This window comes from Siniperca chuatsi, linkage group LG21 (assembly GCF_020085105.1).
Source record: "Siniperca chuatsi isolate FFG_IHB_CAS linkage group LG21, ASM2008510v1, whole genome shotgun sequence".
NCBI classification, from domain to species: domain Eukaryota; kingdom Metazoa; phylum Chordata; class Actinopteri; order Centrarchiformes; family Sinipercidae; genus Siniperca; species Siniperca chuatsi.
In genome coordinates, this window is record NC_058062.1 from 20,266,964 (window position 1) to 20,283,440 (window position 16,477).

Genomic DNA, 16,477 nt, shown 5'->3' on the forward strand with positions numbered 1-16,477 from the left:
ATAGAAACTGACCAACCAACGAAAAATGTTAAATTAATATGTTTGTTCTTCATGTCAGTGCTGTGCCACTGTCCAACTCATACAGAAGTGTTACCAGATCATTAACGGATAATATTGTGGGTGTGAGAAAGGTTTAAGGCGTGCCACGTCTCAGCTGTCACAACAGTGTAAATGTGTGCAATTTCAAAGCCATTGAAGTCAGTGGACACACTACCTGAGTAAGCACCCATGTCAATGAGGAGCCAGTCCCCCACGTGCAACTCAGGAATCCAGTAGTTTTCAGTTACTTTGTCAGTGCTGTCGCAGGTTGGACCCCAGATAACAGACCGGTATCTCTGCTCGCTGCTCTCAACAGCCTGCATAGAGCACATTGAAATATAAAATCCACGTCACACTGGTTATCACATTCTCCCAAAATCTATTTGTTTAAATCAGGTTTCTCAGGCCAAATGGTGAGTGATAGCCTCCAACATGCTGTTTCACATTTTAAACAAACTAATCTAAATTACCGAATATGAAGATATCAGGTTGGGTCATTGTGCTTAATTTAGAGCCCAGTATCCCAAGCAATTACATTCATATTGAACAATTCCACACCTCAAGATTTATGTCCAATGCCATGCTATTTACCCTGTGAAGGTTTGGTTCAACCTCAGTGTGGGCAGGATCACTGATAAGGCAACTCAGGGAGCCATACACTCCATCATTAAGGTCGTACATCATTCTGTTAGGGCTGTCCTCACTGTCTGGAAAAAATCCATGCAAAATAATGAAAGTTACAAAAATCAAATATGCAAAAGGATGGAATGGAAGCATATACGGGACTATATTCAAATGATAATGTCATGGTACAGCTGTACCACTCGGTGTGCTTCTCATCTGCTGCTACTCACCTGTTCTCCATCCACCAATCAAGACCATGCAGTATCTATCCATCCGTTTACACTAGTGGTACAACGTCTCGGCCGCTGATCTTGTATTGTAGAAAGTTTTCCCGCATGTTTCCTGAGTCCATGACTAATCCTCTGACTCCTTGTGTTCAGGTTCACACCTGCCTCCGATCTCCTCACCGGCTCTTCAGAAGCTTCTCACCGCGGGTTTCACCTCTGCTCCGCTCCAGCCAGCCGTCCTCGCCCAGTCTACCTGTGCTCACGGACTGTCTGCCTCAACCTGGGAATCATCCTCGCTTCACGGAGCTTCCCTCCACACACCTGGTTACTCTTTCAACTTGTTCGTACAATAAACCAAAGACTAACCACTTTAACTCGCTTTAACTTTTGGGTCCAAAATCTGTGTATTATAACAGATAATGTGAACTTGAAAATGTAATTCCATAATAGCATTATAATTTCCCACATATGAATGTGTTATTTGAGCAATTTTCACTTTCATACACTTACATGGGCACTCTATGACCATATTAAAACGAAAATGGTTCAGCTGTTTGACATTTCATTTTCAAAGTTGTAACCCGCTGTACAGTGGACAATATTCAAATGTTAATTCAATATGAAAATGCAATATAAACAATGTAACCTGATATTTTTTCTTTAAGAAATAAGCAATATTTAAGTCAAAGTGCATTTGACATTTCATTTTCAAAGACTTAACCTGCTGTACAGGGGACAGTAGTCTATTATTTGGAACTAGAATGTTTCTGTGATGTGGACCACACAACCTCTGAAAAAAGTAATGTACATTCAGGTGGACTGTCTGTTTAAAGGTTACTTAATAATTTAAATGGTCCTGGAAGGAAAACAGGACACTTAGCAAGAAAATATAGTAATATATAAGTAATAGATAAATGGTTGACAGATCCAGCTTCTGACACTCCAAGTGGTGGTAGTACAACTTGACAAACCCAACCTAAACACTGACATTTCAATTGTGTGAAAAAAATGTTATAATAATATCCTATAATATCATATTATACAGTGTTACTTAATAACTCCTTAACTTGCACCTCCTTTTTGTATGTCAGCCTGAAAATTATATACCTAAAATAAAATAGTCCTCCAAGGGGAGGGACTCTCTATTCTATGGACATCAAAGTGCCGTCAGGAGGACTTCCGGGTCACCAAAAGAACAGAAGTGACAGAAATCTGCCCCAAAGTCAAAATAATAGAAGTATTGGTTTACGTTTATTATATTTGTCCATGGCTACCCTGGACAGTGACAGCATGGACGGCGGGGAAGAGTCGGTGAACCTGACTCTGATCCTCAGAGAGATACGTGATTTCAGACAAGACAACAAAAAAACAGCTCGAAGACATTAAAGGAGAAATTGCAAAAACTAATTTGAGGTTAGATGCAGCAGAAGCGAGGGTTGGAGGGAATGAGGAGAGGGTGCAAAATGTGGCAATCAAAAAGGTTGATAATTAAAAATAATAAAAATTAGACGAAACAATTTAAACCATGCAAGGTGGACCTGTGAAAATAATTTCTTTTAATGTCAATGTGGTTTTGAATCCAATTAAGAGAAGTAAGATTTTGTCAATATTGAAAAAAGGGAAAGCATAGATAGCTTTCCTCCAAGATACACAGGTCAATCCGAACATGCAAAATTAAAAGGCATGTATTTTCTTCTTCATATAAGTCAGGCCACAAGAGAGGAGTTGCTGCTCTTATATCAAGTGCACTTAATTATGAACATATATTAGAGACTAAGGACAAAGATGGAAGATTTATCAAGATCACAGGGAGAATAGAAGGGTCTGAAATAGCATTATTGAATGTTTACACTCCACCGGGAAGCGAATGGTTAATTTACAGACACATCTTTGACTTCGTGGTCAGCTCTCACGGTGTGGTAATCTGCAGCGGGGACTTTAACATCAGGCTAAACCCTACACTAGATTAATCAGGAGCAACTGTTCAGAATAGACATCTGACTAGGAAAGTGAAATCAATGATGGGAGAGTTGGGCATCATAGATGTGTGGAGGGAACTGCACCCTACTAGTAGAGACTATACACACTATTCTTTCCCGCATTCAGTTTAGTCAAGGATAGATTACTTCTTTACATTTAGCATATACATTATACATTTATATTATAATATTACAATGATTGATCTGGCAGACCATAGCCCAATGTCTATGTCTCTAATTTAAAAAAAGAAACACTATTCAAATATACTCAATGATCCAAAAATAATGGAGAGACTAAAGGAAGACATCAATGACTATACAGACCTTAATGATATTGGGGTAGTATCACCAGTAATCAGTGTTGTGCAAGTTACTTAAATATAGATTAGATTAGATTCAACTTTATTGTCATTACACATGTACAAGTACAAGGCAACGAATGCAGTTTAGGTCTAACCAGAAGTCCAATAAGGAAGTGCAGGATACAAAGTGTGTGCATAAATGCAGGATAGAGCAGTATTAAAAAAATATTTTACAAGTGGTACTATGGACATTAAATACAGATAGCATTACTATAAACAGAAGTATGCTGATGGATATGTATAGTAATTAGTTACAGTTATTAGTTACTTCTCTCAAAAGTAATTCTATTACTTTTTACTTGAATTACTGCATATAAAAGTAATTAGTTACTAGGGAAAGTACCTTTTGCATTACTTTTAAATGTCTGCTTCAATTCTCATGTTAGTGCACACACAGCTGTAGTATTTCTGTGCCCAGGGCCAGTACAAGTATACGCAGGGCAAGTTGATTGAACAATCACTGGCCCGGACGGGCATGTCTAGTTACCACCAAGAGTAGTGGAATTACAGTTAGTCCCAACACTGAAAGCTGTAATGAGAGGGGAAATTATTTCTACCACTGCATATATGAAGAAACTTAAAAGGCAAAGATTGGCGGATCTTCAAGGAAAATTCAAACTGCTACAATTTGCTGACAGTAATAATATCCATTATTATGGATTCAAATAATAATTGACTTGTTTCAGTGTGTATATATATAGCATATACTTATGAAGTAGGAGGAAATCAGCTAAATATCTAGCATACATGTTACGCAAACAAGTGGAAAATACAATTTATAAAATAAAGAACCGAAAAACAAAAATTGTTGTAAATAAAATAGGAAAAATTCAAGAGAGCTTTGAAACATTTTACTGGGAGCTATAATCTCAGCCCCAGACCTCCAATGAGACCCATATCAACACTTTCTTAAGCTCTTTAGAACTACCCATACTCACAAGCTCACAAAATGAAAATCTAGCACAACCAAGAATTGAATTGAATTCGGCCATCTCTAAATTAAAGGTCGGTAAGTCCCCAGGCTCAGATGGTTTTAGCACACAGGGGTACAAGTCTTTAAAGCCACAGTTTTGTCCATTATTACTTAACACATTTAACTGGATCTTACAGAAAGGAGAAATTCCATCCTCCATCCATCCATTTTCTACCGCTTGGTCCCGTTAGGGGTCGCGGGTGACTGGAGCCTATCCCAGTGACTTTGGGCCTTAAGCAGGGTACACCCTGGACAGTGGCCAACTCGTCGCAGGGCGAACACAGACACAGACAAGGACAGACAACCATTCACTCTCACATTCATTCAATACGGGCAATTTAGAGTTATCAATTAACCTACACATGCATGTCTTTGGACGGTGGGAGGAAGCCGGAGAACCCGGAGAGAACCCACGGTAACACGGGGAGGACATGCAGACTCCACCCAGAGAGATTGTGTGATGTTGGTCTGGTCCGGGAATCGATCCCACGAACCCACGATCTCCTTATTGGGAGGCAGGAGCTTTAGCCGCTCTGCCACCGTGCACCCCAATGCCATCCTCTTGGAGGGAAATTATTATCTCAGTTATTCCCCAGGAGTATAAAGAAATGCACATCTCATGAATCTAAACTATCTCACAATACTTTAGCACAATTAGAGATTCATAGTCAGGAAAACTTAAGTGTCATGATGTCTGATACTCACCCCTGAACCAAGCTCTTTTATTTTATTGCCTATGAAATCATCAACGGTCCTTCCATTGTCTAAAATGTCAGTATCACAATTCTCAGTTTCATTTTCCTTCCACATAGAGAGATCTTTACACTCATTATACTAAGACAAACAGGTTAGGTGTTGAGTAATATGACAACCAGAGGGGGAAAGCTGTGGTTTATTCTGGTTGTTACAGTACATCCTTAGCCTGGGAACCTGATGAATCTTTGAGCTCATGTTTCATTTGCTCTGGCAGATACATCTTGCCCCCCTCCTATTCAGACAGATTTCCACCCGACCTGGATCTGGGTCGCTGATGGTTTGCTCTGTGGAAAGTTTTGTTGAATCCGCTATCTCGTCAGTATTGAATGAACTGTACAGTACAAAACAACTGCACTTAAAGCTTTTGTTGATAAGAACGATGTGTTTACCGTACTTCCAACAGGATTTGGTAAAAGTTTAATTTACCAACTGCTGGTCACGTTTCGTTGCTCTGATTGGTTGTAGGTCTATTCAGTTGCATCCAGAGGCATTTTGGTCTGTCTTGGTTTGATAACGCCCCATGGAAATTGAAAATTAACTGAGAGTTTCAGGCATCGCCAGGCCAGACTAGTATTGTATATCCACACTAAGGCGGCTAAATTTAAAAAATGCATCTTTTAATGGTTCTCCATCCACAGTTTCTCACCCAAAAACAGCTTTTTCAAAATGATACCCACAGTGGATACATTTTTAAAGGCTCCTTTGGCATATTAGTGGTTATGGGGAAAGCAATAACATAAGCCTGCTCAAACACATATTCTTTATTTTTGCTAGAACTGCCAAGGAGTCATTTGGCGTTTTCAAATGTATGTAACTCTGTTAAAATAAAACCCCTACATCTCTTAGTTCATGACTAGCTTACAGTAGGCTATACCTAGCTTTCTAAAAGATAGTAAAAATCTAAAAATGGACCGTAACAGAAGAAACCTAAATGTCCAAGAGGCACTGGAAATGCTTCAGGACAGGAGTGAGGGAGAATCTGATGGGGGAGAGATATCGATGGCGATTGTCATTTTCCCCTGATGTATCGTCTTCATCTGAGGAGGAGTACGAGCCTCCACCCTCTCCTAGAAAAAGGCGTAGGCTTCTGGTGACAGCTGAAAATAGTCCCCAGCAATTGCACTATTTCCTCCTGTTTGACTAACATTTCCTAAAAACTATGCCCCAGCTGTTTTAGAAAATTACTGAGCCTTCTTTAACAAGATTAATGCTGTGCACGTTAGCATGCTAACATTTGCTAATTGGCACAAAACACAAAGTACAGCTGAGGCTGATGGGAATGGGAATTATATTTGCAGGAATTTGGTCGTCAACAAAGTATTGGACAAAATAAATTCAGGGGATCACCAAAGTGATTACAATTCATCTAGAAAGGGAACTTAATGTATGAAGCACAAAAGTAAACAATCTAGTATCAAGTCAAATTATCACAGAGAATGCCAATATTTGTCTAATGAGTGATAGCTTCCACAGCTAGCTGGTACTCTCATTGGCAAACATTTCACATATAACTGACTCATGTCTGGCCATGCCTTATATTTTAGTTGACATAGTTAAACTAATGTAAATTTCTCCTTTCCATTATTTAGAAGGCAAACAGGACCTCTTTTCAGAGTCACACCTGTCTGAGAACAGACTCCAAGTGACCAAACTTGCGAAAAACGCGAAAGGCCCAATCTAGAGCCAGCGTTTGGTTTGTCCGTTCTGGGCTACTGTAGAAACATGGCGGTGCAACATGGCAGCCTCTGTGGAAGGGAACCCGATCCCTTTGTAGTTAAAAATGTCTAAGGTAACAAAAACACAACAATTCATGTTTTTAGGTGATTATACACTAATTAAAACGTACTTTTAAATATTATATTCCATTTCTGCCAATAGCTCCTCCTAAATGTTACATACTGGACCTAGGTGATTACATCCAAATTGAATGGAGTTAGTTTAATAAGTCATAATCATGGGAATGTTTCCCATCTCTTCCAACTATCCCTCATAACGTGAACGCAGAATTAGTCTTGTTCAACTTAGGGGCACAAGCGCACTTAAAAATAAACGTAAGCATGGAGCCCTGAAAGCTTGCATTCAGGCTCAGATAATTTCATAATTGGCTCGGTAATGGAAGACCAAATTGCAACGTCTGCAAGAAAGAAAGAAGAAAGCCTTCTGCAGATAATTAAATGCCTACCACCATCACCACGAAGGCAGCGGGACACACTTGAAAAGTGCCTTGCATACAATAATCCACTATTTACCTTGACTAAGTCATGTGCAAATGACTCTAGGCTGCCACAAAATAATACAAATACAAAAAAAAACCCCTCTGCACACACACAGACAGTTCTAGCTTTGTTCTTGTATGCAGGATGTCATGGGAACGCATTAAACACACAATTCATAGCATTAAAATGAAGTGTTAACTTTTCTTGATGCCAGTTCTCTTTCTCTCATCCAAAAACACTGCCTTGCCTGGGGCCCTCATTTGATCCTTGTGGAACCCCTGTTACAGACCACGATCCTGTCCATGTCACCTGTCAGAGCGACCCGTTGACCTGTCTGATGCAAACAGGTACAAAAACAAACTACACTAGTAAATAAAGCGGCCCTATCTATCTATCTATCTATCTATCTATCTATCTATCTATCTATCTATCTATCTATCTATCTATCTATCTATCTATCTATCTATCTATCTATCTATCTATCTATCTATCTATCTATCTATCTATCTATCTATCTATCTATCTATGTTATAGCAAGCAAAGCCAATGACAATGTTTTTGTACAGATGCAGTAGGGGCAGATACTATATAACAATAAAAGTGAAAAACAAGTTGTTTTCTGGTTTTGGTTTAACTTCTATTCCAATTGCCGTTTTGAAGACGAAAACGGGAAAAGCATGTGGATTTCTGTTTTTTTTTTTTTATTATTACACACAAAAAGACGGAAAAACAAAATAATGCATTGTATATTTGTTTATCCTGTTATCAAACAAGTTGAACACAGCTTTGTACGGAGGGTACACAGACCCTATAGTAAGTCTTGTTTTTTTTACTTCTCAGGAGAGACGAAAGCATTGGTCTTTTGTTCAGTGCCTGAATCGTTTGCCTGACAAGAACCTCTAATTATGACTTAAGTGCCTCCGAAGCCAAGGCATAAAAAGCCTGACTTTGTACAGCTCTGAGAAATGTCTTGGGAAAGAGGTCAGGCTAGGTGGTTTGGCTATCTAAAATTACAGGCCAGCTGACAGGGGAGGGTCTGTACTTAAGTTCAAAACAGATCGGCGGTGTCGTGGAGCATCGCATACATTGAACTACGCATCAGACCAAAGAAGTAGTCAAGGCAGTGGCGGCTGGTCAATAGAGGGCGCACCCCACCAGCCACAAGCCGGCTGTCCGTGACAGGGCCCAGACTGACCCGCTGGGTCCCTGCTCTGCACTTGGTTGGTATGTGATCTCCCCTTGATGACGTAGGGCATGCAGCGCCGCCTCGTAACGCCCCGAAAAAACCCTGTGCGTAAAACCAGTTGCAATGCTTTTTCTATCCACCAGGAGGAGCAGTGATTATGGATGCAGAAACAGTTTACTGCCGTCAGACTGCTGTAGTGTGACCATTTTACCTCATGTTTGGCTATTGCGGCTATACATTTTCTTTGACCCAGCGTGCCTGAAATCAGCTGTTCTTATTTGATGTGTATGGGGGAGTGTGCTTCCCACACCGAGCACTGCAGCGTGTCTGGATGTAGCATGGATGTAGCTGTAACCTTTTATAAGGAAGTTGTTCATTCAAACAGCTGTGGTCGATATGATAAAATCAAGATCACTGCGTACATCTACTTGACTCGAAATGTACATTGAACTGAATGCAGCATTATGAACAATATTTTGTCCTTGTAATCCATGTTTATATGGTAAATGATAGCGTAACTTTGAATATTGTTGTAAATGGTTCTGAGTCCCCCCTCCATAAAGGCTAAATAATAATAATAATCATTATAATCATAATGATAATGCATTGTATTCAAATATCACTTTCCACAACACAAAGCGGTTAAGGTAGGCTACTCGTACTACCAGGCTGGACATGCAGGCTGCCAAAATATGTAACCCCCTCTATAATGCACAGATGATGGCCTACTATCAAGTATTTTATTTTGTGTATACTTCACATCATGCCTAATGACCTTGGTGAATATGGAGAAGTTTCTTCTTTCCTAGCAAAAGTTAGAGTGAGATACAATTTCTTTCAGACTGCATTTTTGGCCTGCCACAAAACGTAACCCCACCACGAACCATGACAAAAATACTATGAAGCTTTAGAGGGCATGCATTAATGTATGAGATTGCTTTTACTGTTGTTTTGTTTATTATGTTTATATATTTATTTATAATATATGTTTATTTATATATTGGGCCTATTTATCTATTTATTTACCAGTAGTAGGCTACATCTAGGCACCAACATATAATCTATTTATATATAATATATTTATTTATTTAAAATAAAGAATAAAAATATATGTGATCACAAAGGTAAGCTAATTAAATGTTCGAATAGCTTTGTATTAAATGCAAAAAAAAACAACATGAGAATTAAATTAAATCATTTGAAACAGCAATGTTAGTTTACTGACACTGGTCAGTCATTCTTTTACAACATTATTTTACAACATACAACATATTCTAGGTCCATAAGTTGTTTATAATACGATTGCGGGCAAGTCGTCCAGCGATATCTTCAGGGATGACAGGAGCCACGGGGTTCTCAGCCGCCTCCAGCACCACTTCTCCTTACCTCGGAAGGGGGATTCTCTTTTGAACACAAATATTGTGCGTTCGCATTTCACTGTGGAGGCAGTGAAACCTAACAAGCAATGCAAATATATGCTAGTCAATGACATTTCACAATATTTTAGTTAAAAGTTAAGTTTATTTATATTGCCCTTAATCACAAGCAGGTCTCAAATGGCTTTACTATAGCCTATATATCAAGGCAAAAAGTAATATATAGATTATATAGATAATATAGATTATACACATTGCATACTGGTCTTTTTTAATATTTGTTGACATGAGTTTATGTCCATAAACTAGTTACTAACCTGCGTTTGAGCACTTCAATGCAGCGCTCAACAATGTTCCTCGTTGCAGTTCTCGCTACGATGACAGGTGTCATTAGCCACCGCTTCAGTGGGTATCCACCATCTCCAAGGAAAAGACCATTCACTCTCCCTGCATCAAATTCCCCATGAAGTGTGCTCTCTCTGAGAATGTGAGCATCATGGGTCGACCCAGGCCATCTTGCAACAAGGTCGACAATGGCCATGTTTGGGTTGCAGACAATTTGAACATTAATAGAATGGAAACCCTTTCGATTGACATACAAATATTCATAGTCAGAGGGGGCTTGGATACGAATGTGAGTACCGTCAATACACCCGACAATACCAGGTAGGTCCTGCTTGGTCTTTGCTGCTTCTTCCTGGGTGGGTAGGTGGATATAGCTAATGCTTAAGGTGGCGTTGGAGAGCGAAGGACACTCTTCTAATAACCTGGCCTGCTATTTCATTATTTAATCTGTAAACAAGACGCGCTGCCATTGTTTTCTTCCTGGTTGTGTGATTTTTATTATTACCATGGATACTTTTCCAAGACTTTTCCAACTTACGCCTGCTCAATACTAGGCATAAAGGTTACACCCTGGGGCAACACATACCGGACTTAAGTCTAAATGGTGCACTAGTCATAACCTTAAGTTCATTTCTAACTTTGAAGTACCTTCCAAGTAGGTTTCCTTCTTTCAGAGTTGTTGGACATCTGCCTTTTTCCATATGTTTGGTGCACCTTTGGTTCCTCTGCGGGTTGGTTGAAGTCAGCTGTGCCTCCCCAAGTTCCATGCGCTTTTGGTTGCTCTGTGGGTAGTTGCCCCCCCCTCCTCCACAGGAGTAACTGCTGAGGTTGACCAGTGAACAGGACCAGGGCAAGAAAAGCAAGAGACTGAGGACAAGAAGTCTCTCTTGTCTTAAAGTTTTCTGTAAGAGGGGGTGGTGTTGTTTGTGTTTAAGGAGCGAACCTTCACTCTACTCCCACCCTATCTTATCAAAAAAAATTCAAATGAATTAATAAAGTTTTAAGTTTAATTCTCCCATGGTAAAGCTTTGTCTCATCAGTTGTTGGAAGGCACCAAACACTTTTATGGATAAAATGGGATATTTTCCACTTGTAAGTAATTAACAGTGTAAATTAAATGTCATACATGGTAATATATGATACAACATCTGCTATTATGACAACACACCATATATAGGTTATACACACATATGTAACAGAAAATGAAATAGTAAAATAAAATCAAGTTAAATACAACTTAAATGTCCATTTCATCTTTGGATGTCAAGATGTCTTTTGTCTGCCAGATATCTCTCCTCTGAGGGTTGAGAGGAGGAGGGGTCAGCAGACACACACACACACACACACACACACACACAGACGTCCTAAGGGGCTGTGAGATTCAGCATTTCACTTACATTTCCTCTTATTACCAGCCATGATAAATTAATTGTTGGGTAGATACATAATCACGTTTCCTGTTTCATTATCATTAAAGTGGAGTCAGGACAGAAGGCTGGTCTCTTGTGCTGGCTCTCTGTATATGCACTTATCTTAACCAAAAAGGTGGGAACGAATTTTATTTTGTGCCCACAAATTAATCAAAAGGTAAGAATGAATTGCATTTTGTGTGCACGCCATAGCATTTCGAGCACTTGATGTAGTAAAATATGGCCTAGATATTTATTTTTTCTTTCTATGGCCACTCCAGGGCAAATGTTAAAAGTATTTTTCAGTAGAATAGCTATAGCTACCCACACAGCCGTGACCTGCGTGTTTCTGCACATGTCTAAACATGGGGGGGGGGGGCGCACAATGCAAATACCACCTAGAATTTTTTAAATAGTAGAAATGTAATTGTAATGTTAATATTAATAAATTAATAATGATAGGAATGACAGTTATATGAAAAATAATGTCAGTATTAGTAACAGAGCCAATAGCAACAACTGTAGTAGCAGTTGTGGAGCAGGAACATGGGGGCAGCAAGTGGCCCACAACCACAGATCCAGTCTCTGCAGCTCCAGAGGCAGAAATACCTGCTGACAGTGACAGAAGGAGAGAGGAGAGAACTGGTAACTGATTCCACAGAAGAGGAGCTTGATAACTGAAGGCTCTGGCTCCCATTCTACTTTTGGAGACTCTAGGAACCACAAGTAACCCTGGATCCTGGGAGTGCAGTGTTCTAGCGGGTAATAAGGTATTATAAGATCTTTAAGATACGATGGTGCCTGACCGTTAAGAGCTTTGTAGGTGAGTAGACAGATTTTAAATTCTATTCTGGATTTTTCAGGGAGCCAATGCAGAGAAGCTAATATTGGAGAAATATGATCTCTTTTCCTAGTTCTTCTCAGTACACATGCTGCAGCATTCTGGATCAACTGGAGAGTCTTAAGGGACTTATTCGGGCAGCCTGATAATAAGGGGTTGCAATAGTCCAACCTAGAAGTAACAAATGCATGCACTAATTTTTCAGCATCATTTTGAGACAGGATGTGCCAGATTTTTGCAATGTTGCGTAGGTGAAAGAAGGCAGTCCTTGAAGTTTGTTTCATGTGGGAGTTAAAGGATAAATCCTGATCAAAGATAACTCTGAGGTTCCTTACGGTGGTGCTGGAGGCCAGGGCAATGCCATCTAGAGTAACTATATCTTTAGATAATGTGTCTTGGAGGTGTTTGGGGCCAAGTACAATAACTTCAGTTTAACATTAAATTGCAGGTCATCCAGGTCTTTATGTCCTTAAGGCATGCTTGAAGTTTAGCTAACTGGTTAGTTTCATCTGGCTTGATCGATAGATATAATAGGGTATCATCCGCATAACAATGAAAGTTCATGGAGTGTTTCTTAATAAAATTGCCCAGAGGAGGCATATTTAAGGTGGAGAGAATCGGTTGTAATGGATGACTTCAGATATACATCTAAAGTCATCCATTACACATAGCTGTCTAGTTCATGACTATCTCAAGTAGGACAAATTTGATGATGAAAAAAAAGACGATGTCAGAGATAGATTCGTACTGTGTGGCACTTGTCACACTGTCCTAAGTCCCGAAGTAAGTGAGTTCAAAACAATTACCCAAACATATCTTAAAGGGCCTTGGTGTAAAAATGTTTACAAAACTGTTATGGAAAAATAATGTAACAGAAATAGTAAATAATTTTTTTTTGTGGATTTGTAGTTTACCTGGTGTTAGGATTTGTAGCACTCACCTTTATTTCACTACTTTTGTGAACCAAATCTTTAGATTAGAGTCTTTACTCTAATGAATCCCCTATAAAACCTATTATCTGTCCAGCTGAAAGGAACCATTCTCTTTATTAACAAAAAGCATTCATTACAGTATGTTAACAGGCATTACAATGGATCCTGGCAGGGCTGTTCTTCACAATATGGCCATGTTATGAAAAGTTCCCTTCGAGATATATATATATATATATATATATATATATATATATATATAATGTTATTTAAATTGTTTGACCTAACTTTGTACAAAGTTGGAACAATATATTTTCAATAAATTGTAAAATGTTTCACATCAGATTAATTTGACAGCACTAATTGTGATTTTATTATCTGTTTCAGTGTAGTTAAATGTATAGCCAAGTGGCTTTAGTTCTTGTATCCATCCATCCATCCATCCATTTTCTACCGCTTGGTCCCGTTAGGGGTCGCGGGTGACTGGAGCCTATCCCAGTGACTTTGGGCCTTAGGCAGGGTACACCCTGGACAGTGGCCAACTCGTCGCAGGCGCACAGACAAGGACAGACAACCATTCACTCTCACATTCATTCAATACGGGCAATTTTAGAGTTATCAATTAACCTACACATGCATGTCTTTGGATGGTGGGAGGAAGCCGGAGAACCCGGAGAGAACCCACGGTAACACGGGGAGGACATGCAGACTCCACCCAGAGAGATTGTGTGATGTTGGTCTGGTCCGGGAATCGATCCCACGAACCCACGATCTCCTTATTGGGAGGCAGGAGCTTTAGCCGCTGCCATTTCTCAAGCTCCCTTCTGGTGGCGATGCTGTTCTTGAACCTGGAGTTGGGCAGTGATTTATTTTCCTTCACAAGAAGTTTTTTTTCTCTGACGCTTGTCACCCTTAAATATTACAAACCACAAGCATTAGAGAGTATATCACATTAGCTTCAAGGCTATTAGAGATTAGTGTTAACTAAGGGATCGACTGTAGCTGCACACTACAACTCTAATTCTGACTGTAATTTATAATTTGACAAGAGGAGCGATGCAACTTTTTAGATCAAAATGGTGTCAACTGTAGTCACAGTGTGCAGGCTCCATTCCTTGGCAACACTAATATATCTCAAACAGTTATCATAACAAATGTGATTAATGCTACTGTAAGTATCATGAAATTTCGTTTTTAGAAATAAAAGTCACTCATCCAAACTAGCTAACTGCGGCAGTATCAGATTTGACCCAAAAATGTCCGTTGTGTGGTGTAACGCTACTTTGTTAAGTTTTTACCGTCTCACTTGGACGCTGCCACAAATGTTACTTAGTAACCTATTTACACATTACTAAAGGCTTTACTAGCTAAGACATAACTTACATTTGACTGGTGCAACCCGATTTAGTAAATCGCTAGTTTAAAACAGCTAGTAATTACTACGAACGTAGGAAGGACGTTGTTAACAAATCACAAATTATGAGTCATGTTTTACTCTTTTTTTTGTCATTACATGCCACTGGTCAGCAGATGTCGCTGATTGTTACCATGGAAACTTGGCTCTTGGTTCCGAGATGGCCTGGTTGTAGGTTGGCTAACCTTTTAGGCTTAAAATAAGTAAGTGTTTATTTTTGTGAAAATGTCTAACTTGCATTAGACTAACCGAAGATCAAAATTAAGACGGACCTAACAATACAGACAAGTCTAAAATATCTTTGTGAAACCGTCCTCTGGAGGGAACTAAATTACAATTGTGAACACTAACAAACAAGACAAACAAAGAGTCTACAGGCCATGCTCTATAACATACACAAAAACATCTGAAAGGAGGTCAATGCAGTGTGGACACGCACTTGGGAGAAGTTTGCCTTCAGGCCTTTCTTATTTCATAAAGTCATTTTGGTGCCTAAACCTAACCAAGTAGTAAGGCTTTCTGGCAGAAAGCCCTGAGGGCAAACTTCTCCCACATGTGTGTGTAATAGTGCAGAAAGTCTAATATTACAATATGTTATTTAACTATATTATGAACTGCTGACACAGCACTAGGTCTATAATTATGTCATGATCCATGAGATTTTCCCACTACACAGGAATGGTTCACATTATTTTTTATGAACCGTTGAATTGTTGATGGGGATGGAAGAATAAAATGCCTTCTCAACGTCCTGTAGGCGTTCGGGCTATGATGGAAAATCTGCACACCCAGTTGTTTGATCGATGCTGGGAATTTTCTTCCTCTCTGTTTTCGGCCGGAAGTTTTCATTTGATGACATTAAAACTCTGCATCGTCATCAGAGAGGTTTTTTTTTTTTTTTGCCTCTTCAGCTTTAAGCCTTGAGAGAATAAACACAGGTTTTACTTTTAAAGAAGGGAGGGAAGTTAAGAGAAAGGAAAAAAAACAGCACACACAAAGTAGTTACACCTCAGCTATATTGTAAGGAATGCCTACGTTGCTTTAAGGTCTTTGACTTGAGCTCGCAGGCCATTTTTCAGTCTCGTCTTGCTGGCCTTTTCTCTATGAAGCTGTGCATTCATCTTTCTTTTTCTGTCACGCTCTCTCTTGGGTTGCTGCTCAAGCTGCAGTCTTCTCTCCCTTTACAGTTTCAGTTCTTCCTCAAGCTTTCCCTATTATTAAGAAATGTGCATTGAAATCCACCTTACAATAGATAGATACAATAGAGATAACAATAAACTATCGATTCTACGTAGCACACGTCTACCACCACTTGATGGAGGGGGATTAGGGCAGCTGATATTGTTTGTGTAGCATTGCCCATCAGACATTTTCTCTCTTGCTGCAACATATATTCTTATTAGGACCTCTTGTCTTCTTACTAACAATTCTTAATTGTGCTATTCCCTTCCTCTCAAGGATGATTGTAGGATATTTTGATTTAGGTGTGAGTTGTAAATTCATAGAAAATTAGTAAATTAAAAGACTACGTATGGCTGTACCATTTGGACAATCATTCTCATGTTCAAAGTCGGCCTCACAAACTCCATTACCCCCTTTTCTGAGGGCATCTTGAGATTGGAGGATGGACGGGTCTGCTCTGATGATGTTCACAAGCCATCTCTTTCTCCTAAGTAGTTAGATAAGATGGTGTAGTAAGAAGTTTTAGTCTTTCCTAATGTCTCTGGTCTTACTTTGCTCATCTCCTGTGTGCGTGTGTATTTTTTCATCATTAAAGAAAATAAATGCTCTGAAATAAGTG

The 16,477-nt window shown here is 39.3% G+C and overlaps 1 protein-coding gene across 1 annotated transcript in view; it reads right to left on the reverse strand.

The window, feature by feature from the left end:
- Positions 1-282: 282 nt before the first annotated feature.
- LOC122869275 (ornithine decarboxylase-like) overlaps positions 283-16,477 on the reverse strand; it is a 51,907-nt gene continuing 35,712 nt past the window's right edge. Inside the window, exon 5 of the mRNA XM_044182097.1 lies at positions 283-356. Coding sequence (XP_044038032.1) covers positions 349-356 — 8 coding nt within the window. The 3' untranslated portion in view covers positions 283-348. The remainder of the gene's footprint in view (positions 357-16,477) is intronic.